Genomic DNA, 23,986 nt, shown 5'->3' on the forward strand with positions numbered 1-23,986 from the left:
AAATCGCTGTCTGTAAATAAACAATTAAGAACCGAGCCGAACACCAGCGGTGTCAATGCTCCTTTGAATGCAGACAACAGAAAAAACAAAGTGGTGAAAAATTCAGCCTCCTTTCTGCTCTTACACTCACACATTAGAGGGAAAATGAACTTTCCAGCCCGGACAGGGAAGGCTTATTGGTGCAGTACAGCCATTTAACTCTACTTTAGAGATGTTCATCTCAAAAGCCAGAGCAGAAAAAAACGTTTTACCCCCTTTTATTTATTTATCTTTTTAATGCCAACTCACCTTAGCTGAAAAGCACATTGAGATTGTAATTATGGGAAGGCCTCATTGAGTAGATTTGTAAACTCGGCTATCGGTCTGAATTACTGGAATTAGCAAGGCTAATTTAATGTTGCTGTTCAAAATAGCTCGGATTTGGAATTTCTTAATGGCCTTAGGAGAAGGAGCCTTTATGCATACTGCAATCTAGGCTTCATTCTTAGACCAAATTCCTTCTCAAAGATTTTGTGAATGCCCTGTTTTGTAGCCAACACAAACTCTGTCCAGTAAAATAATGTAAGGACTCAGAATGAAAGGAGATTAGCTGTTCCCTGCTCCTGTTATTTTAAAGCAGAAATAACTTTGGCTTCTACTGATTCATAGACAAAGCTTGAAATGCAAAGCATGCTCAACTCTAGATTCAGCATGAAAAGGGCCTTAAAATATTCCCGAGTGCAAGTAATGGACTTATTAGAGGGATGAAAAGAGGCACTTTTCACAGAACCCCAAGCTCTTTAGTCCTGTCATATCAATAATCTTGCTTAAGAATTTCATTCTATTTACATTTTGTTGCCTCCAAAGTATCCTGCCCGACTGATATGAAACGAAACATTTGCACGTTTGAAGAGCTGGTTTATCCCTGGTAGCACTCAGCAGCACTGTGCTGAATGGCTGTGGATCACCCAGCGTGTGCGTGCCGACGTGTGGCACAGCGATGTTGCCCGGCCCACACCTCCATCTGACAGCTCACAGCCCAGGAGGTGATTCTCAAGGCTTGCTTAAAAGCATCATCTTTAAATAATGACAGTCGGCGGTGCTGGAACGCGCTGTACCTGCAAGCTGTTCTCCTCTCCTTTATGTTTTACACCCACAAAAACAAAGCTGACAATGAGAGGGAGAAAAAAAAAAGCTTTACAGATATCAGGAAAGAGATCTGCCTGGCTGTCTTTCAGCTATCAAAATACACTTTTTTCTTTTTTAACGGTTTAACATAAAATCAGCACTTAACTACAAGAAGTAATTTTACCCAGAGACCCCAAAGCTGTGACAAGTGGCCCTTCCAGGACAGCTCTGCATGGTGCATGGCACTGAGCAGTGGGAGCTCCCATGGACAAAGCACAGGGACTGCATCTGCCTCCCACCCCAAGGCCTCACAGCTCACTGCAGGCACTAATTACGCTCTCTGCTTTTGCAGAGATTAATTAAGCACTGCAGCCCCACAGTCTCTGAGAGCCGAGCAAAGCTTCCATTTGCTGATGACTAAAGCTGAGTGTAGATTGCGATGTGGATCCATGAGCATCAATGGGAGAGCAGGGAACAGCATCCGAATGCCCTAATTGCTTTGCAGCAGCATCCTCCTCCTCTCCAGGATGCTTTTAATTCCTCCGGACGGGTCCCAGCACGCCCCCCTGCATAGGGACTGTTTGAGGCTGTGCCCTGCAATGCTCCCTATGGCAAGACATGGAAAACCAGTATGCCAGAAGCAAAGTCCCGCAGCCACTTCTCAGTCCCCCAGCACCAAGATGAGCAGCCTGCAGACCCATGGACACAAGCATCTCCTCAGCTCCTCCAGGAAATCACTGTTTCTTTAGTAATAAATGCCCAGATGAAGTAGGTTACAAGTGCATAAAAAAATATGATATCTGTGCACCGGGGAGCTGGATGGCAAAAGGGGATTGGCAGCCCCTGCAGCTCACAAGAAGTGCTAGCTGTGCTGCAGCTGTAGCCTGGGAAACCCATTAAGACCACATGGGGTGTCAGATTGTATGTAACATGAGTGCTGGGCTCACAGGCACCGCATGACGGCAGCCCCACAATGGAGCAAGGCGGAAAAGGGACCAAAGGGACCGGAGGTGACCGAGTTTCTCAGCACATGCCTGAGGAGGCAGAGCCTTCACCTCCTGAAATACGGAGCAGCAGGTGAACCAGCACAGCCCCCTACACTGCAGGTTTGCCCCAAAAGAGCTGAGCTGCAGGGGAAGGCAGCAGGATGCAGAGGATGCTCAGAATGCCACAAAATGATGGGGTGGCTCAATATGAGAAAGCCCCTCTCTGCCCTGTATCACCCACTGCAAGGTACTGCAGAGCAAGCACTGGGTTGCACAGAGAGAGGAATGTACCAGCATAGCTGTGCTCCCAGCCTGCACCCAAAGCACTGAGCTTCCAAAGGCAAGTAGGAGGGAAGCACTACTGTTAGGTGCTAAGGTGCCACCCAGCATGGCCATTGACATCACTGTCCCCCAGCTCATCCTCCTCTGCTCCAGTAGCCCCACCAATAGTAATACCTGAGAGGACATGGTCCCATGTCAGCAAACTGCTCCCAGTCTTGAAATGGAGATCAGCACTAGGGGTGGCCAGGGAGGTTCCAGTGGATGGAAGTGACTGAGGAACCCACAAGGCAATCCCACACTGTGACCCCAATACCCCATATCCTACACCACAGGACACGGATAAGTATTTTTACAGATAAGTTTCTGCATTTTAATGTATGCCAGGGCTAATCTTACTGCCACTAGCAACTGAAACCACCCTCCCACCTCCTGCTTACCACCCCAAGCACAGCAGTTTTCATTCCACATAGAGAAATACTCCCTTGCTATCTTCTTCTTTTCTGATTTTATCTGTTTGTCAGTACACAGAACCATTTTTCTTCTTTCCACATTTTCTAATGAATTCTGGCAGGGATGGAGCTGTTTGTAAATCACGCAAGTATTTGTTTTACTGGAAACATCTGCTTTAACACATTTGTCTTGAAAAAACATTTTTTTAAACAAAGGTATTAAGCTGCAATGTAAATTGGGCACATCTGTTTATGAGTCACTGCAATAGCACTGCCTCCAATGCACCAGATCACACGGATCTCCAGGGGCCTGATCCAGCAGAAATTGGAAACTTACAACTCGCTCCGCTCCCTCTTCCGGCACTACTTCCCATAGAGCGCTGCTGGCTGATTCAATAAATTAAGGCTGCTAAATAAGAGAGGCCTACTTAGCATCTGCTGATAGCATGAAGCCCAGTGCGGTAACATACTCCAGCTCTACAGGTTGCCCAAGGAGGCTGTGGATGCCCCATCCCTGCAGGCATTCAAGACCAGGCTGGATGTGGCTCTGGGCAGCCTGGGCTGCTGGTTGGTGACCCTGCACATAGCAGGGGGTTGGGACTGGATGATCATAGTGGTCCTTTTCAACCCAGGCCATTCAATGATTCTATGATGATTCTACGCACACCCAAACTGTGATGGTGAGAGCACCCACAGGGACAGCACTCCCAGCTGTGGGGAGGGCAGAGCCCCACACGCAGCCCCACGTTTGTTTGCTGCGTGGCACCGGGTGCACCTCGAGCCTCTCTGTGTCTTTGCAACAGCAGAAATAAAGCTATAAGTGCCAGGAGTGGCAGCTGAATGTGACATCAGCTGTTCCCCGACAACAGACACCGAACCACAAGTGAAAGAATTGCCCTGAAAGCAGAGGGGAAGGGACAGCATTTCTGCTACAAATGCGTTCTTTCACATCCTCTGCGCTCGCCTTAGCGGATGATTTATGGGGACAGGGGAATAGGAAAACACATTGCAAGCTGTGTTCTGCTCTGACTTCGGGGAGCACCCAACAAAACCTTTTTCTTTACTTTTTACCAGAACTATTTTACGTGGAAACCAGGAGAGGACAAACAAATGTACCGAAACCACAGAGCACTCAGGGGAGGGTTATCAGGGAGGCAGAGGATGTTACTCAGCCTCTGATGGAAACCACCGGCTCCCACCTGCCAGCTGCAGTCTGCATCTCACGAAAGTCCAACAGCATGCTGCAGCAGATGTCTGACTCCCCACGCAGGAAGCATCTTCAGCATCTATATCCATGGCACACAAGAACTCCAAAAGAGCTCCAAGTCCAGTGATTTTACAGAGACTCAACGTACCGAGGATAAATTAAATTGAATTAAAACAAGAAGGAAGGGAAAAAAAACAAATGAAAAAAGATGAGCATCACAACGCAGTTGTGATTTATATTTTAGGAATCCCTGCTGGGCCTCCTGTGCTGGACCTGAGATGGTGACATACGTGCTGGCAGTCTGTCCAGCTGCCAAAGCAGCTGGAGCTCCAAGCAAGTGATGTCCCACAGCAACCAGCAGTACCTGCCACCACCATGCATCCATCATAGCACATCTGGCCAGCAGCAAACAATGGCACATCATCACGCAAGGAAACAGCTGGTCGAGGGGTGCAGCAACACTCTGGGCAAGCAGGGCCTTTCAGCAGCCAGGGAAGGACAACCAGACAGAGCCTTTGGATAAAGGGAAAATAAAGGCACTGCTGGCAAGCAACGTCCTCAGCTGGGCTTGCACGCATGACGTGTGCTGGGCGCAGACCCAGGCTCCTGCTGCAGCTGCCCCACATAGGGGGACCCACTCAGGGAGCATCCAGAACAGTAAGATATTGTCAAGGGGCTTAAATACCACTGAAGTCATTTTCTGAAACAACAGAAGCTGGTCAAAATGCCAGATTTCCATTCCTGCAGAAAACGTGGAATGTGCTACTGTTCCAAAGCAGAACAAAGGCAAAATATGTACAGAAATAAAAAAAAAGAAGAAAAGGCAAGCTGAATAGGGGAACCAAAACATACAACTCCAACAAAAGTTCCATCAACTCATTTGGATTTCATCTTTCCTGTGGTATAATTAAATACATAATCTGAAGCATACTTTTAGACAAAAAAGCCTCTCTGGAGCACAAGCTGACAATGTGACATCCTGATATGGGCAAACAGGCTGTTTCTGCATTTCCCTGCTGCAGGAGCAGAGAGAGATGCTTCAATTTATTTCCAAAACAGAAAACCTGTCCAAAACCCCAGCATACTTCACTGCAGCTCAGTTCCAGCACAAAGGCATTTTCAAATCACAGCTTCCCATCAGAAAGCTTCCAACCTGCTCTAAGAGCATCATGGTGGCAGGTCAAATGCTGGGGACTGCTTTAGTCCCAAGTAAGATATGCCATATACTTCCAAGCTGGCAAGGCTGATGAATGTGGCCTTTGCAAATTCAAAAGCGCTTAGTTGCATGAAATCTTTTGCTACAGAATAAACCCATCTGCACTCTGCTTCAAGCCACAAAAGCCCTGGAGACCACAAGAGCTGGGGCTGGATGGTTACTGCAGAGCACAGGCCACCAACACCCAGCACATGGGAAGGAGGACATCTCCCCTACGGCTCACAGCTCATTTATCTCCTGCACAAGGGGTCGTGGAGCTGGCGGGGGTCTGTGGGGAAATGGATGGAGCCAGCACTCAGATACACCTGGCTCAGTTCGTGTTACTACTGGTGCTGGCCCCAGCAAGGCTGGCAGATGCGTGCACACAGGTCGCAGCTAATGCAGAACAGTTGAAGAGAACTTCTTCCTGACGAATGATGAATTCCCCTGTTTCTGATATGCACCGAAAGCCAACAGAGCGGTGTTGACTCAGTAACCGATCGTGCCCTGGTAATACACGAACTGACGAGTGATTTGCAGGCCAGACCCAAATGCAAGCTGTTTTTACTCGCAATTACAGCAAAGCAAGGGATGGGGAGAAGAGAGAAAGAAGTGAGAATTAAAAGAATTAAAAACACAGAGTCCTGAGAGGTTTCTCTGGAGGAACATCCCTGTCTCTCTTTTCATTATCTTTTCAACAAGGGCTAAAAAAACCTCACACAGATTGGGATTGGAGAGCATCAACCACCAGCACCAGACCCCAGGATCAGGCCCATGTATGTGAGCACATGTTTACAGAAAAACCTGAAAAACCATTTTTAAGAGCGTGATGCTCCATTTGCAGCAAGTAAGGACCTGTTGGATCTCAGGTAAGATCACACCTAAGTAAGCACCAGAGCCTTTGGATGCTGCCATAGTGCAATGCTGCAGGTTGGGCTGCTATGTCATTGTCAAGATATCCTGTGTAAAACAAACATGTTTGTTCAACAATTGAAACTGAGACATCAGGATTTTATTTAAGACACTCTGGAGAATTTCAGCATTTCTCATCTTTTTTCCTTTAGGGCTCAAGAGTGCTCTGAAGGCTGTAACCAAAGGTTTTCCAAGAAGAGGTGACTTCCATGGTTCACCTGAAACAACATCTGTCTTCTCAGACATCTCTCTTAAAGTCAAGCTGAATGACAGCAAGGCGACAACCACAGCCAAGATCCCAGGGCTCCATTCTAAACCCATGTGGTGATACAGGGCCACTGACCCAACATCAATTGTGTTTGTAGTTTTTCTCACACAACTCCTCCACTGTGCTTTATGGGCAGATGCGTGTCAAGGACATCCTGAGTAAAGCTGTGATTAATAGTCCTTGATGGATCTTAGTACCATGAGTTTTTCTTTTGTGTTCTTGACTCCATACAAGCTCCAGGCGTCCCTGCTACGTGATACCATATAATCATTCAGGTTGGAAAAGACCTCTAAGGTCACCTAGTCCAACCCCCAGCCCATCCCCACTATACCACCAAACCATGTCCCTCAGTGCCACATCTACGAAAGCCTCCATGGATGGTGATTCCACCACCTTTCTGTTCCAAGAGGAACAGACTCACCCTTCTGTCTGAGAACTTTTTTCCTCACATCCAACCCGAACCTCCCCTGGTGCAACTTGAGGCCATCACCTCTCATCCTATTGCTGCCAACTGGGAGAAGAGGCCAACTCCCACCTTGCCACAACCTCTTTTCAGGCCGTTGTAAAGAGTGATGAGGCCTCTCCTAAGCCTCCTCTTCTCCATATTAAACAACCCCAGTTCCCTCATCCACACCTCATAAGACTGAAAGCCCAAAACGGAACACAGTACTCAAGGTGTGGCTTCCATTCAAACCTTGCTGTTGCCTGCAGCCCAGTCCTCAGCACCATAGTGGCATGCTCCATTGGATCCCAGTTTGGGATCTCATGCCACACCAAGAAGGGCCGCGCACCACAGCCTCATTTATTACATCCCTGTAATCACTCTTATCAGCTTACCTGCAGTAAGGCATTAGTAAAAGCTAAGCCACTCATGAATGGGGCACTCTCTCCTACGTGAAAAGTCAATCAACATGTTGTATTGTTATCGAGCTCACAGACAAAACCTCTCTTTGTACAGCAACCAGCACAGATACGATGCCCTGGCAATCGGTGTAAGGTTATCTTGTCAGTCCATTAGCAAGAACCACCTGCTCTGCTTCTGTCTGAAGTATCCCCTTACTGACATTCCTTAAAAAGAAATCCATTTAAACTATTTCATCTCTCCTGGAAGAAAAAAGAAGTTAGTATTGAGTCAGGAAGTGTGTTTCCCAGCTTCAGAAGAATTCATGCATTTTCAAGCCACAGAAACACAGATTCATCATTCCTTACAGATAAATATGACTATCACCATTGCAACTGGGCAGATCTTTGCATACTTGAAATTGTTCAGATGCGTTCAGTCATGTAAAATGCTGCACTCAGTTATGCTTTAAAGATACATCAGCTCCCAAATTACACTGTTGAAAAGTGGCTCCTCAGACACTCAGTCATAACACGAACTGTTACTCAGAACTGCAGCCACGTTCAAGCCCAAATAGAAGGAAAACCTCTTGTCAGAAGCGTGGCATTATGAGAAAGCAATCCCAGAATTACAAAGACTTGTGCCTTTGTACAGTGCGAGAGCAACAAATCACTTCATCCAATACAGTACACCTCACACAGCTCCATTTCCCAAAGTCACCATATACCAAGGCCAAGAGCCAGCCTCATCCGCCCTAATTTGAGATTCCAGAAGTATTTAGGACAACTTCTGCCCACACTGTGATGGCGACACAGCGTTTATGGTCATGCGACTATCAGGGATTTAAATGCCCTCCACTGATCCTGCTTTAAAAAACCTGCTATGCTACTCTTTGCTTTGGGTCAAAGTGGAAGCTGGCTCCTACAAATGCGAGATAAAAACTGCTTGGTCTGATTCATATCTGCAATCACAACACTGAAAATGTTTGAAAGAATAAATCAAAATAAAATATAATTAAAAAACCAGAAAAATAAGAGCTTAGGATGAATATACCCAGTGGATTTACTTCCCGATTTCATAAATATTCTCTGCATACACATAGCTTACCTCAAAATGCATTCTTATTTTAAGGGATGAACCTTCTTCAGACCTCCCATACCTTTGGAGGAACTCTCAGCATAGAAGTTGCAAGAAAGCATTAAAATGTACACATCATGTGTACAGCGAGGCTCAGCAGAGTCACATCACCCCCAAGAGCCAACTGAAGAGTGCTAGAAACATCCCTGCTCTGAAAGCCACCAATAATTTTCCCAGCCTACCAATAAAAAAATCATTGCTGCTGATTTCCATAGCGAGTTAATGAACTTGACACTCAATTACAGCATCAGCCAACTGCTACCCCCCTCTCTTCTCACTTGTATTTGGACAATGACAAAGAACACTTGACTCCCAACCAAATATTCGCTAAAAAGAGACATTTCAACAAACACAAACACTTGAAACAGCAAAGCAATAATCAAGCTATTGCACTGTTTTCGTTGGTAGCATTCCAGCACTTCCATTGGGATAATCCAGCTGACATTTGGCCTTGAGACAGGACGGATGCCTTGCAACGCAGCATCTCTGCTGAAGGATATTTTGAAGTAAATCTGGTGTTTGGAAATGTCTTTTTCAGTAGATAGATAAACAACCAAAGGAACTGGCTGCCCAGGCATCAGGCAGAGCAGCATCAGCAGATACCCGCGGCTTGGATATAGGCACCCTGAAGGCATTTACAGAGAAACAAGCACTGCAATAAAGAATCTGAAGAGGTGATCTTGTAAATATTTTACATTTTGCTGGTCTGCCTCCAAGCAGTGAGCAAGCACCAGCAGACACAGAGCAGGAGAAAGCAGGGTAATGAGAGGAACGCAACCGAAGGAATTGGACAAGGCTTTCTGCAACAATTCTGCAAAGCAGATGCACCAGTGGTCAAGTCAGAAGCCATTAAAAAGTTATGGATCTTGGAAAAGAGAGGGCCATGCCATGTCTGGGTTTCAGCATGGGCTGCAGACAAACCCCACAAAGGAGACATAGCAGAAAACAAGTAGGGGGCAGAAAAGATGCACCTGAGCACCAAGTCAGCAAACGGGGCTCCAGCTGCAAGCTCCCTTTGCCCTTATAAGCAACGAATGGAGATGAGAAAGGCAACACCCAGCGCTGTGCAGTCGGAGCAGTCAGGCAGGAGAGCTGTTTTACACACACAAACCACAGAGCCATCCTTACATATCTTTATTGCACACATCCATCCTTATACCTCTCATGGGATGAGGCCAACTTCCCTTCTCAGGATAAACTATTTCTACTCATTGCTGCCAAATCCATCTGTTCCCAAGACAACTTTTGTTACTGCCTAACACAGATACTTTGGAAGGGTAAATCTTTCTCCTGTCCCCTGACCCTGCTTGCTGGATCACTTAAGATATTCCCGGGTGTTCTTCCAGCCACTAAAAGGCACATTTCCACCCCAAAATCTCCATGATAGCCTACAGGCAGCTCAGGGCAACACCAGTTCCTACTCCAGCTGCTCAGCACGGGAGCATCTCCAGCACCTATGTTTCATTTTCAGGCTTATTGGCAGCCGGTTCAGAAGTTATAAGTGGCATCATGAGTGAGAATGCCAGAGGTGAGCTAATTAGTGGGTGGCTGTCTGGAGCAGCAGCTTCCCCAGGCTTTGCTTTGGGTACACGGTGTAGGATGACTGATCTCAGCAGTATGATGACGTTTGCAAGCATAGATTTCTGGAATACATTCACACCAACTAATGATTTTGGGGGAAATACTATGATTTATTCACTGGCATGCTTTGCCATTGGTGTGGCGTAAATACACGCACACGTCTGGACACATCTCTATTTTTGGAGCTCCATGCACAGGGTGCCGGGTCCTCACTTACTCCATTGACAAACAGGAAGAGCTCTTCACTGAGCTGGAAGGCTTTCAATCCTCCTCTTATTGTAAACATTATCTGCCTTCAAAATCCTTAATGTGTTGCAGATGTGACAAACAATAAAAGACCTATCATAAAAAAAAAAAGAAGCTTGCCATCTCCGTGTTTCCCACTGGGGCACCATAATAATGAATTTATTAGCATATAGCACTCACCAACATATGTTTATAGTCACTCACAAACTTTTGACTTGACAGTTTACAAGTATGTTTAAATCATTAGCTTAAGTTGAGTGTCCAGTTATTACAGGGTCATTATAAATAGGAAACAAAGGTAGCATTTTATCCAACAGGCGATAAATCAAAACTAGGCTGTATTCAAGAGTGACTTTTTTTTTTTTAGATCTCCACATTTCCCAAACCTTTGGAGACCCAAACTGCAGAGCAGGAGAACCACAGAATCATAAAGGCTAGAAAAAGACCTCTAAGATCCCCAAATCCAACCCCAGCCCACCCCGAGAAGCCCATGACCACATCCCTCAGTGTCACACCTCCACAGTTCTGCAACACCCCTGGGAATGGCGACTCCACCCCCTCCATGGGTCACCTCAACTACCGGCACAAACACAGCACCCCCAAGGACCTGCTTTTTGGGTGGTGCACATTCTCATGCAAAGACCTTGGGCATGGCCAACTCTGCCAATGTTTTCACCCAACCTCCATCCAAACCCAGAACCCACTTGCACACAGCAAATACACTGCAAATACTCAGTGGCAACACAACATTAATGTGCCTCGTTAAAATCTTTATCTTACACAGTGATCCCACTGCAAATGGGATTTTAAGGCAGGGCCAAGAAGCTGTGGCACGCTGTCCAGACGTGGCCCACAGCCTTGCTGTGCAGGACCACATGCTTTTTGCTGTGTTGCCCTTGGATAACAGGAGGACACGTGCAGCAGAGTTGCCTGCCAAGCCTATGTGTAAGGCAGAGCCAACACTCAGCAAGGGAGGAGTTCTCTGCTGCTATCACGGGGCCAGGGATATTTCCTCTTGAGCTGAACCAGACTGCTAGGAAAAAGAAAACCAAGCATTCAAATGCATTCCCTTACTGCAAACCTGAGGGTGAGCAGGGAAACGCATCTGAAGAGGATTTGCATGCTTGATCACTCTGCTAGGACACCTGCACTGCTGGCCATCCAGCCTCACTGCCTTCATGCTGCCGCAGGGAACCTCAGGAACTCAACCCCAGCCACTCCCAGTCTCTGTGTCTCTATTACAGGGGAACCACCTTGGGAAGGAGGGAGACAAAGCCACGCCAAAAGCAGAAGTTCATTGCAAAAAGTATTTCCAGATTTCAAAGCCTGGCATCATTTCAAATCGGCATGCTAACCTAAAATTTAGAATTTGTGGAACTGGGGGGAGATGTGGAATGGTTTCTGGTCCCTTTTATTTTGTGTTACGTACATATGATATGATGGAAAAAAAAATAATTGAAAAATATCCCTTTCAAAGTAAAAAAGAAACATTCTCAGAATGTTGAAAGTATTTCCACACCATCAGCAACTTTTCCCAGGCTTGTTTCCAACATAAAACTTTAACAGTGTCACTGCTGTCTATCCAGTACCAACCAAACATGATTCTGTCACTGTCAGATCAACTTTACCTTTCCACTCTAAGGAAGAACACACAAAAATCAGTATCACTGCTCACACAGCTGAGGAAGAACCAGAAAGTCTCTGGCCAACACCATAGCACAGGGCTGCCCTCCAGGCCAGTCGGTGCCCAGAAGCTGTGCTGCCCAAACACAGCTCTCCCAGCAGCCTGACAGACTTAACTGCAGGGACACAATGCCCCAAGCCATGGCTGCTTTTCCACTGTGTTAATATTTACCCAGTCTTAGCAAAGTCAGCAGCAAACACCTTCCAGCAGAGTAGCACGGGGAGGATAAGCCCTCTTTTCATGTAAGATGTTCACATACCACATGACAAGAGAGGTCTAAACTGCCAGACAGGCAGGTTATCTGGGGATCAATACAGTGATTAAACCAGCCTACAGAGATAGAAGAAGGCAGAGAGGATTATACACACTGCTGATGATATTATGGGGAGGGCTGGAAGAGGAAATTAGAAACACATTAAAATAGCGTGGAAGTGTGACTCAAAGACGGTGGAAAATGAAACACGTATCTCTGCACTCAGCTCAGGACAACGTGGATCACCTGTGTTTCCTTAACATACACTTTGATATTGAGTTCTTGGATGAAAGAAAGGGCATTTTATCCTTCTCCGAATGATGCGTTTCTCTTTCAGACCTGGGTTGGAGAACTTAAAGAGCCTTTTCCTTCTCCAAACCAGTATTTGAATATATGTATTTTATATATTTTACATAACATGTCAATAATCTTTGATATGAAACGGGCATTTGATATTTCAGCTCTCACTTCATTAAGGATATTTTAATTATCCCAGGCCAATGGAAGGAAGTTTATAAACATCTGTGCTTTGTTTAAGAGCCCAAATTTCCCTCTTAAACTTCAAAGCTGTAAAGCTGATTTTATCCAGGTTCAGTTGTCTGGTCTCTCCAAGTGCACAGAGCTGGGACCGGCATTAATTGGGTTGAGCTTCCAGCCACTGCCCCCCAACCAGCAGACACCACACACCCACCATGGACGTGGTGGTCTCACTGGTGTGAGCAGGAGGGAGGATGGCAGCGGGTAGGGGGTCAGGGGAAGGCACCCACCCACCTTTCTGTAACTGCCCAAGTCACAGCTGGATCTTCACTTCCATCTCCAATGGGTGACCAGGAAAAGGTGACCTTACTAACTACATAGCCATGAAGCATCAAGACACCTTACTGACAGCTTGAGGAGATCCAAAGGCATAGATCATACTGATGGTCAATGTTGTTGACCCTAAGGGTCTTGAGTGCTCAAAACGCTTCTCGAAAATGAAACTTAGGTGGTTTTTTTTTCTTGAGTTTGTTTTGTTTTTTAAATTAAACCTGTCTCTCTAAACTCCACATCAGAAACAACCAAGAGGGTTTGCTGTACTCAAAACATCTTTACTGACTTTACGAATTTCTCCAGAAAGCAGAAAAGCTCACCTTTAAATTCTTAAGTGTGGGCAGCAGGGGATGAGCTGTACCTACAGCTCAGCTATGCTGAACACATCCCTGTAAGCCCACCTGGAGAAGGAAGCTGATCAGACCCAAGAGTTGTCACCCAGACCTACTGACCCCAGAGGAACAGGCACCCCCATAACCACTGTCCCCATTACCTGCTAAGAAACGGAGCTGGTTCCTCACTCGCAGCTCTCCATCCCCAGAGCCTCTGCCACAGTCATCTTCATCATCACAGTCTCCGCTCTCCTCTTCCTCCTCCTCTGGGGTTTTGCCTGTAGCTTTTCGGTGGGGCAAAGCCATCCCTTTGAGCAGCTGGAAGACAGGATGCATCACAATCACTGAACAGCTCCCACCACCCTCCCTACTTCTTCATCTCCTGCTTGCAGGAGTGAGGGACAGGGCTCCATGGAACCACAACAGTGGGCTAGGTTGGATATTTGGAATGTTTCTTCTCAAAACAGTGGCGATGCATTGGCACAGGCTGCCCAGGGAGGTGGTGGAGTCACTGTCCCTGGAGGTGTTCAAGAAATGTGCAGATGTAGCACTGAGGGACATGGTTAGTGGGCATGGTGGTGGTGGGGTGAGTTGGACTTGGTGATCCTAGAGGTCTTTTCCAACCTGAATGATTCTATATGACCCTGCATGCCTCATGCCAAAGCACTGAAGGGCTCTGGTTCATTCATGGGCAAACATGCACACAAAACCTCAACGGAACAAACAGGAGGAGGAAATAAAACCACCCTGAGAAACTCCGTGCCTTGGATTCTCCCTAGGAAAAGGACATCTACCAGCCAACAAAGCCCACAGGTCAGCAGCAGAATGCACTTCCAGAGCTCAGCCAAATAAAGTCCTGTGTGGTGGCAAAGCCCCCCGGGAAGTCAGACACAGAAGCAGAGGCACAGCTGAGCCCCGGCCAGTGGTCAAAGGCAAGCTGAGCTCAGCCCCAGGTTCAGTTACTGCTGCACCACTGCAAGTCTTTGTGCTGCCAGTTCAACACAAGGTGATCTGTTGGAAAGCACCATGGAGCTGCTCTCAGGGATTACAGCCCATCTGAGGAGTAACATGTGGGACAAGAAATGACAGATCCCTCTGGCACCGCTTTGGAAAACCAGGACAGCTCTGTATGCTGCAAATTCCACAGCAGAATGCCCTCGTCCCAGCATCACCCTGCCTGGGGCAGGTAGTGATGGGGGCACCCAGAAGATGCTCACAGAGATGAGCTTCTAAAGTGCTGGATTAAGGCAGGATTTGACTTCACCAGGTAAAGCAATGCAGTGAAAAAACCCATAATCCACACCAAGCAACTCCTACATTTCCAAGCAAAAACAAAATCAACAAAAAATAGCTCCAGAGCTTTGAAGTCCTAACTACTTCTGACAGGTTGCACATCACTGAGCAGGGGTTGGATACCTGCACTGATGGTCAGGGCTGCTATCAGCCACGGGTGGGAGCTCTCAGCACCATCCATGCAGTGTGTGCAGGATGAGACACATATTTAAGACATTGCCTTCCTCTTCCCACTGACTTTCCTTATTTTGCTCTTGCTGAAAGAACCCAGTTATTTCATCACCAACCCAGCTTCCCTTTGAAAAAGTGTGAGTCAGCCCATTAATATAGGCTAAAAATTTCTATCACTACCACTACGCCATTAAAAGCCTCTCAAATTTAATCTCTGCATTTAAAAAAATAATAATAATAAAGAAAAAGGATAAGTAACAGAGCAGATATTGCAAAATGGGAGCCTTCTGCTTACTTCAGGCTTTAGTTGGTTTCAGCTATTGCAGCAATATGCGTGTCTTTCAAGACATTTTTTAATATCTGGAATCTAGGTTATATTTTTAAACTATTAAGCAAGTCTTAGAAAACAGTTCCTAAAATATTTAGCTGCTGAAGTTTATACAGCCTTGGAGGAATGCTTTCAGCATCTGGCTCTCTGTCCACAGCAGTGTCCACATACCTTATTGTTTATATTAGAGCAGCATAGTGTAATGAAAAACAAATGGCTCAAAGCGAGACCACTCCAGCTCCCTGCTGCACCCTGTGAGGAGCAGCACCATGGCACGGCTCTGCTTCACAGGTCCACACTGAGCATCACCCATGGGTGACAAAGGAACATCGCAAGGATGAGGGTTTTCCCTTACATACGTGTCCCCAAAGGCAATGTTAGCCTTGCACACCTGAATCAGAGAGCATGGCCCCACAGCAGTGCTCGCAGGTGAAGTGCAGCTCATCTCCCCAAAACGCAGAGATGTGTTTTCACGGCCATCAGCATGCTTTGGCTCAGACCGCCCAAGCTCCCAAATCCAGAGTCTTATTTTATTTAGATGTTTGCAGGCTTTCCCAGAACATTGCGTGACCACAAAAAGAAAAAAAATGATATACATACATACACCAGCTCAGAGCTGGGCGTAGCATGGGGCAGACCTCACACAAACCAAACACGGCGGCTGCTCAGCCCTTATCGCTCCTTGCATTTCTCCCCTTCAAAGTCAGCCCAAAGTGCTTAGGAAATGTTTGTAGAAGTCATGCTCAGAGGCACAGCATGCACTTGTTCTTGCTGCATGCAGACCTGATGGTTCTCACGTTGTGGGACCAAGGAGCACCGTGGCTCATTCAGACGCATGCCAAGAACAGACAACATCCATGGAGTCCTGCAACGCTGTAAATAGAGACTTCAGCAACAAATAAGCACACCATAAATATAGACTTTGTCAATGACACAGCTAACAGCATAGCTCAGATCGGAGCATATCAGCTGAAAAATAGAGTGAGTGTGTCCCGCACAATTTAGGACTCACTGCCCCAGTGCACCACCACTGCAGGATGCTCCCATTGTGCCTGAAGCACACCAGCAGGAACCTCACCATGCACCTCAGCAGCATAAATTCCATTACCCAGAAAGAGGCACAAGGAGCTTTCTGGCAGAGAGAATTAAGTTTTGGGATATTTTCAGATTTAATAAGCTCAGCAGGGGCGGGAAAATAGCAGAATTTTTCAGTTGTTTTCATACATTAAAATCGCTCTCTCTCATATTACTATTTTTTTTCTTGGCATGCTATAAATTAGCAGCTTAATTTCTCAACCTTTGTAGCCACAATGAAATGGGAATTTCCCAAGAAACAACACATGGGCCTCAGCATAGCCAAGCACAAGCTGACCACAGTGTCTGATAGGCACAGTGATGCTTGTGGGCATCAGGATAGCCTCAGCCCTGCAAACCTGCCTGGGCATCAGCTCACTCATACAGCAAGATGTTATACTAAGAGACATGGTTCAGTGGTTTAGTAGGAAATGTTGATGACGGGTGGACAGTTGGACTGGATGATCTTGGAGGTCTTTTCCAACCTTGGTGATTCAGTGATTCAAGGTCACTGACATAGTATGAAGCACAAGAAAGTCCTACCAGGAGAGCAGGGCCAGAAATGCCTCCCACCACGTCCTTCCCAGCTAGCACAGACAGGAAACCTAGTGATGGGTGGGAATCCCAAAGTACAATCTTGGGCATTCAGATAGAGAGCGCTGCTGGGCGCCATGGCTTCAGCTGGCACAACATCGTGGCCTCACTGAACCATTGCACAGCCACCAGCACGGTCTGTGTGCTTTATGAAGTTATATTCAGAGACTGAACATAGCTTCCCCATCCTTAAATAGCAAACAGAGCTGACTGTTACCCTGACATTACAGTTAATTCATGTCCTGTGGTGTACAGACTATGGTAAGAGACGGAAAAATACATAGTCTGGTGATCACTAAAGTAGTACGTGAAGCAAGATAGCTTCAACTTAATCACAATTCACTCAGCTGCAAGAGTTTACAATCATATCTGCTCTTCTCTGCTAAACCATAATGGCAAAAATACGCTGTAATGTACCCAGTGTAAAGCAGAGTGCTAATTGTGGGAGCCCGTGCGCATGCACACGTCTCAGAGGTGCCTGTGGGGCACCCATCTGCACCGTAAGCATGGGAAGAAGCACACTGGCCACATCCTACACTCTCAACTATAAGATCTACCAAGCTCAAACATGCGTCAGATTTGTGTCCAATCTCATTGCTTTCACATCCTACCCTCACTCCAGACACCTGGGCATAGGGCACAAGGGATGTTGGAATCCCCCAGCTGGTTTCCACACAGATAATTGTTCCTCAGTTTGTCCTGTGATCTCCCCCCCCCCCCAAAAAAACAAAAACAAAAAAAAACAAAACAAGCAAGATCAGAAGAGTGTGCTGAGCATTTCTGCAAGGAAAGCTCCCCAGGGCGTCCCAGTGTGATTTATACCATTATTCATAACCATGCAGTGACCAGACACAAACAGATGCAGCAATGTAGGGTAATGACTCAGCTGGAGTTGGACAGGCGACCGTATGTTGAAATCTTTATAACTCCTTGTTCTTAACAACCACTTCACTCAGAGCTCCCCATCCCACCAGCCCTCTGAGCCACCTGGCCTTGTTTTTCCAATTTTAACCTAAACAAGGAAGGCTACAACATACTTTTTATCATTAATCTCCTGTCTCCGAAAAGAAATCAGCGTTGTGTTCCTTGGACTGCAGTTCAACAGTCGTTTTCTCATTTTGGAAACTATGCTCGCAGGATTGCAAATATCAATTTGAGCAATACCAAAATTGTGTCCACAAATTCAGATGAAATATCGGCCGTGTGATACAAGCACTGTGCTCCTCTAGGGCAGAAATCATCCCTTTCAACAGACTTCAAAAATATGCAAAGCAAAGAGAACAGCCAAACAGATTATTAAGGAGAATAGAAGACTTTTAGAAAAACATTTAATTCCTTCATGAGTTTAGGGGAGAAGTCTGATTGATATTTGTAATCTTTTGGTGGACAGAGCTGTCATTTAATTTAGCTTGCATGACTGAAAGAATTTAATAAAAGTGTTCCACTGAGTTTTGCTGAAATTCTTTGCATGTTTTTAGTAAGCCTCTGGAATACGATCAAACCTAAAAAGCTGGAGAGGACGGAGACTGATCTTGCAGCTAAAATAATATTCAGAATTGCAATATACATTTAGTAATCAAGCATTCACATCCAAAGAGCTCTACTGCAGGAACTCTCTGGGTGCTCCGCCACACGACGCTTCACATCATGAACCAAACCCAGCATGGCCAACCAACCTCTGGCTCTGTTAGGAACCTTCCAGCCACTCTGCTCAAGGGCTGCGCACAGAACATTGGATGCCATCCTTCTAGAGGTTTGGTAAGGAGCTCAGAGGAGCAAAGCTGTTCTTTCTCCTCGTTTTCAGACACCCAACGCGAAAGCCACCACACATTCCACCCAACTCTTACAAGTCCCAGCAGGTCAGGTTTTTCTATTTTAAATTCCAGCCTGCTGAAAACATTGTCTAAGGGGAGAAAAATAGATCTTATAGCCAATCCTGACCTTTAAATTCACAACACTGACTAATTTATGGGTGGCTTTTAAATCAGGGCAGCATCATGGGAAACGTGCAGATTTTCACACGATACTGTTCCCTGTTAACAGCTCATTACAATGTACAGAAGTATATTCCCATTATGAAACACAGCTGGAGTTGTTTTGCTTACGAAGGTCATTATCTGATCACCAGCGAGAACCAAGGCAAGGAACCCATTTTAAAAGCCTGAAGTTGGGGACTATTTGAAAACTCATGTGTTTTGAATTTTGTGGCCTGATCATACACAAGCATGCTACAAGGAGAATCAATTCTCTCCACTTCCTTTGCTTATTAGCCCTAGAAATAGCATGGAAAAAATTATCTTTTATTAGCAAATACTTCCTTCATTATTTAACCAGCCCTCATCATGGGATTCAGTGATGTCCTCCTCGCCACCTTCCCATTTCCCAGCTCCATTCCTTTTCATCTTCTCTGTGGGCAGAAGGCCTTGGCGACATAGAAGCAAGCACAAGCCAAAACTCAATGCAACATCAACAGCATCAATTTTACTTGCTTCTTTCTGAGCTCGAGAGCTTTTTCCATCTTGGGCAGCAACAAAATGCAACGCACACTACGGAGATACCCAATGTTCCCTGGCACTGAGTACCAGTTGCCATAAGGGGATTTAAAATCTTAACAATACGTGTGAACAGCAGGATCTGTCTTGTAAGAGTGAGGGTGCGCGTGCATGCACGGATATCACTGCCCTGCTGACTGCATCAATCCCAGACAGAAGGGCCCATTGTGGCCCACATGGTGACCCTTCCAGTTGGATACATCTTGGCCATGCAGACGTGGCAGAGGAGAAACCTGTTCCTAACTGTACTCCTGTTTCAAGCTCAGCACAGCAAGGAGCAATTGCTAATCAAACGTTAATAAAGAGGAAGTAGGCTTTGGACCTGGAAAAGTCATTTTCAGTGCTCAGAAAAACAATGAGTTGGGCACGTTAGCTGTTTTATCAGCTGCTCAAAAAGCAAATTCTGCACGTCCCCATGCTGCCTGCTTCAAACCATTTCGTATTTGTACACTGCCGAAGCCATGCTCAGCAGACCAAGTCCTAGGCAGCACAACAGGGCAAGGAGGGCTCATTCTATACTGTGCTCTTCAGCCAAAAACCAGAAGTGTTTTACTCTATTTCCCTCAAAATGCTGTTTCCTGGAATAGGAAGAACCCCTACTGTGCCCACCTTGTGCCACTGGCATAGCAGAGTCCCCTGTACTGCCTGCACAGACCCCAAGGAGATGCTCTCAGCTGCCCTAAAGCAGTTCTTCTGGTCATTCTTGATAGCTGAAAAAGCCAGTGACAGCAGTGAGTTACTGGCCAAAGGCAGCCCTATGTTATGGATCATCAGCTTAACTCCAGATTAGCTATCAAATCTGACAACATCCCTATGGGTAAAGCAAGACAGATAAAGACCCCTAGATGTTGGCAGTAATTTAAATGAGTCCACACTGGACAGTAAATCTCTGCTGGCAACAGAAAGGGCTGCCAAGCCACTATGAATCATTGCAGTTTGGTGACTGCTGGCTGATGTCTGGGGCAGGATGCACCCATGGACATGGAGGTTAAACCCTACTGGCACCAGGATGGGCAGAGGGACCAGCTCCTGTCTGCTTTCCCCAGTGCAGAAAATGTCACTTCCCTGACCCAAACAAACGTTCATTCATCACAGCGCACGTGGGAAAAAGATTACTTGGGCTTTATGATCAGCTCATTCACCTTGCTGGCAGTTCCTTCCCCTTCCACCCCACAGCTATTTATGGCTTGTTTTTGTGCAGCAATAGGAAGGAGCAGAACAGTCAGGTGCTGAGCAAGGCCCAACCCTGCCCAGTCCTGCGGCCACATCAGTGCCACTGCTGCAGAAATGCTGCTCATCTCCTTGGAGAAGTAGCAGCTCTACCTCCTTTGCATTTCTTCGCAAATTACCACTGGTACTTCACCATCCTTTCCTACACACCTCTGCCCACCTCCATTAATACAGGTCTCCTTCAGACTCCAAAATCAATCATTAACTCACTGTTGCATCAGGGAGGTAATGTTTCAGCACCTTCCAGGAGTCTGTCTGGACCTTTTCCTGCCAGGACTGGGCTCCTGCAAGCTATGAAGTCTCTAAAACTAAAGCAGAAACACAACTTTTTGTGCAAAAACTCCATTGCAGTTCTTAACTTTTTCTAGCTGACCTGCATTATTTCCTCAGTCTCTGCCCCAGGGCACATAGCTGCTCAAGCTTTGGTGTCACGTAAGCCAAAGCACCTCATGCCCCATTGTGGATTTGGTGAGGGCTTTTGGTGCTCAACCCGGAGCCATTTGTCTTTCATCTCCTTCCCCTCTGCTCGGCATCACTAGACAGGAGGACATGGGCCCATTTCTCTCCGTGCCAAGCAGCCACCCCTCAGGGGGTTGGCAGCTGAGAAAGGAGAGGTGTGGGAACCTACATGGGCCAGGACCTATCACTATTATCCATATTTTCCATATTTTGTTTGGTTGTGTTTGAGCACAGCCCTGCTGTGCCATTCAAAAGGCATTCAGGAAAGCATAAAGCACACATCACCAGAAGATAAAACATCAGACAACAAAAAGCAATAAGGAGTTGCACTTGACAATCCTTATGGGTCCTTTCCAACTCAGGATATTCTATGATACCAGCAGTACAGTAGCATACAGAGACTATGATTCTAAAGGCAAGAGCACAAGGAACGGGAGAACACGTAGAGGTGGAGCTACCAACCACCTTATCACCATCCTCTCATTCTGGCATGAAGGCAGAGATGGACAGAGGGAAAGTGCCCTTGGCCCGTGGATGTTTGGGTCAGGATGCTATATTCTGGAAGCACAAGGCAGATGCACATACCTAGCGTAGGAGCACGGTGCTTCTACCTCTCAACCATGCACACACCACAGCTTCAGTGCAACATAATCCCACACCGCAGCACCTGGAAGGGCAGGCAGGTGCTGTGCCACCAACACACCTAGAGCCCTGTTAGAGATGTTTTTGGAGGGGTCTCCACTCTCCTCTCCCACCCACCAATCCAACCCACAGTGACACAGCTGGGAGATTTCCTTTTGGCTTGGGCTCCAGCACACGTGGCCACTCACCAGCTGTCAGCAACGTCTGTCAGGGCTGCCTGTGAGCAAACAGCTCGTCCTTGGCATCAGGTAGGAAGCGGTAAGCCTGGAGCTGTGTCGGAAGGATTTATCCCCCCCCATCCTTCCTTCTGCCACGCTGCAAACAAATCTCTGCCCCGGCAGCATCCCCTTCTCCCTAGGAGCTCCCAGCAGAGAAGGACTCCCCAGATCTCATATTTCTGTACACAGTGCTGACCTGCTGCCAGAACATTCACCCCTAAACCCACAGTGCCCCCCTGAGGGTGCCACTGCCCGCAAGGCATTGCTCTTTTTAGCCTCACTTTCACGTTTGTTTTGTCCCAAGCCCAGAAAATAACTTCAGATAGTCCCCTGTGAGTCTCACAGAGCTGTACAACCACCCCATGAGGCAGTTATCTACTCTCTGATGAAACAACCCCAATGCAAGGTTAATTACAGAGCTGTTGATCTCAGCAGAGATTTAATCCCTGCAGGAGGAGGAAGGTTTCATAGCAAACATCCCTAAACTCATCAGCAATGGAAGAGAGAGCAGCCAGCCTGCCCATCCGAGGGTGCACGGGAGCAGGTGGTGCCTGGCTGAGCAATGGGAGCTGTGGGCTCCCTCCAGCAGCACCATTCCATCCCCCAGCCCCACCTGGAGGCAGAACAGGGACACGGTGCTGGCACTGCTGGGGAAGGTGCCCAGCTGGAGCGGGGAGCCCGAGGCCCCCAGCACTACTGCCACAAGTATTTATGCACTTCACATTAAACAGGCACTCAACTGAGACAAACCAGACCGAAAGTAATCCCAGGAATGGGGTCTTTCCAGCCTCTGTGGTCCCTAATTAATGGCTGATGGCTGGGCTGGCTTCTGGGCAAGGTCATTGCTCTCCTCCACACCCAGAGCACGACTGCTGCTTGCTAAAAGCCAAAGAAGAGAAAACCTAATTTTGAGAATACAGCTTTTCAAGTGTCAAGATTGCCTTTTAGGATAGGCCTACAAATAAGATGAGGTCCAACACGAACACTGCTGAAACACCAGGATGCAAACCATCACCATTATTATCTACCAAAAACATAGCCCGCAAGGCTCAGCATCTAGGGAGATGCCTTGGGGTGGTTCTCCCCCCCCAGACACACGGCCACCAGCTGTCACAGCTCACCAGTTAAATTACGTCCAACTCTGGTCACTTTATATCCTCCCCCGGAGAGACCCAACACTGGCAGAGGAAGCCTTGATACTCACCTCCCCAAATCTCACCCTCCACATTTAGGAGCGATGCACTGCCCAAAAAGGTCAACTCGCTCCTTCCACGCTCACAGGCAGGAGACACTCTTTGGGTCCTGCCAAGAATACAAAGTCATTTCCTGCCCATCGTGACAGCCCTTGGTTACAGGACACCCACCTGCAGCCAGCTGTCCCCAGTTCCTCCCACTGACAGTGCTCCACCAGGCAGCATCTCCTTACACGTGTCCCCAGGAAGAACAGCCAGGCACATTTTCTTCCTTTAAATATAGTTTCCTCACAATACAGCCAGCCAAGGCCATAAGCAATAAATATTGCTGCAATCCAACCTCCCGTGTTTGCTCTTAGGTTTTATGTGCTGCAATGGCCATCCTTTGTAGCGCACAGTACAACAGCAAGAGCACTAAAATATCACCTGGCCTTTGCAGTTAGTTACATGTCAAAAGCAAGCTAAGAAGTTTAACGAGCATCAGCCTTAACTGACAGAGCCCTCCTGAGAGTGAGAGTTAGTTACAGGTGTACTGACACACACAGGTTACAGCAGCCCCATTGAGGAGGGGAGTGCAGTGCCAGCACCAGCCCCGCCTAATTACCAGCAGCTGCTTCATCAGCAGGTGCAACAAAAGGAGCAAGAAGACAAATTATTCATCACTTAAAGCATATAAAACATCATTCACTTTCTGACAGCAGCGTGGTTGGCTCTCAGGGCTGTGCAGTGGCCAGTTGCACATGGGGCAGAGCACGGGGAATGCAAGGTGCACGACAAACACCTCATGCACAGTCCAGGGCAGCTCCCAGCAAAGCCTCCCGAAGCCTGAGGCAGGAGGACAGCAGGATAGTGCTGCCCCACAGCAGATCTAACACTGCTGCTCTTACCTCCCTTCCTGTTGCTACGAAGTTGTGCTCCATCAAGTTGGAATTAAAAGCACCG

At 47.0% G+C, this 23,986-nt stretch overlaps 1 protein-coding gene across 1 annotated transcript in view; it reads right to left on the reverse strand.

The window, feature by feature from the left end:
- The window catches only part of GPC3 (glypican 3), a 115,104-nt gene that overhangs the window by 10,454 nt on the left and 80,664 nt on the right, over nt 1–23,986 (reverse strand). Inside the window, exon 8 of the mRNA XM_019618147.2 lies at nt 13,452–13,608. Within this exon, the coding sequence (XP_019473692.2) occupies nt 13,452–13,608 (157 nt within the window). The remainder of the gene's footprint in view (nt 1–13,451; nt 13,609–23,986) is intronic.

This window comes from Meleagris gallopavo, chromosome 9 (genome assembly GCF_000146605.3).
Source record: "Meleagris gallopavo isolate NT-WF06-2002-E0010 breed Aviagen turkey brand Nicholas breeding stock chromosome 9, Turkey_5.1, whole genome shotgun sequence".
Classification (NCBI taxonomy): domain Eukaryota; kingdom Metazoa; phylum Chordata; class Aves; order Galliformes; family Phasianidae; genus Meleagris; species Meleagris gallopavo.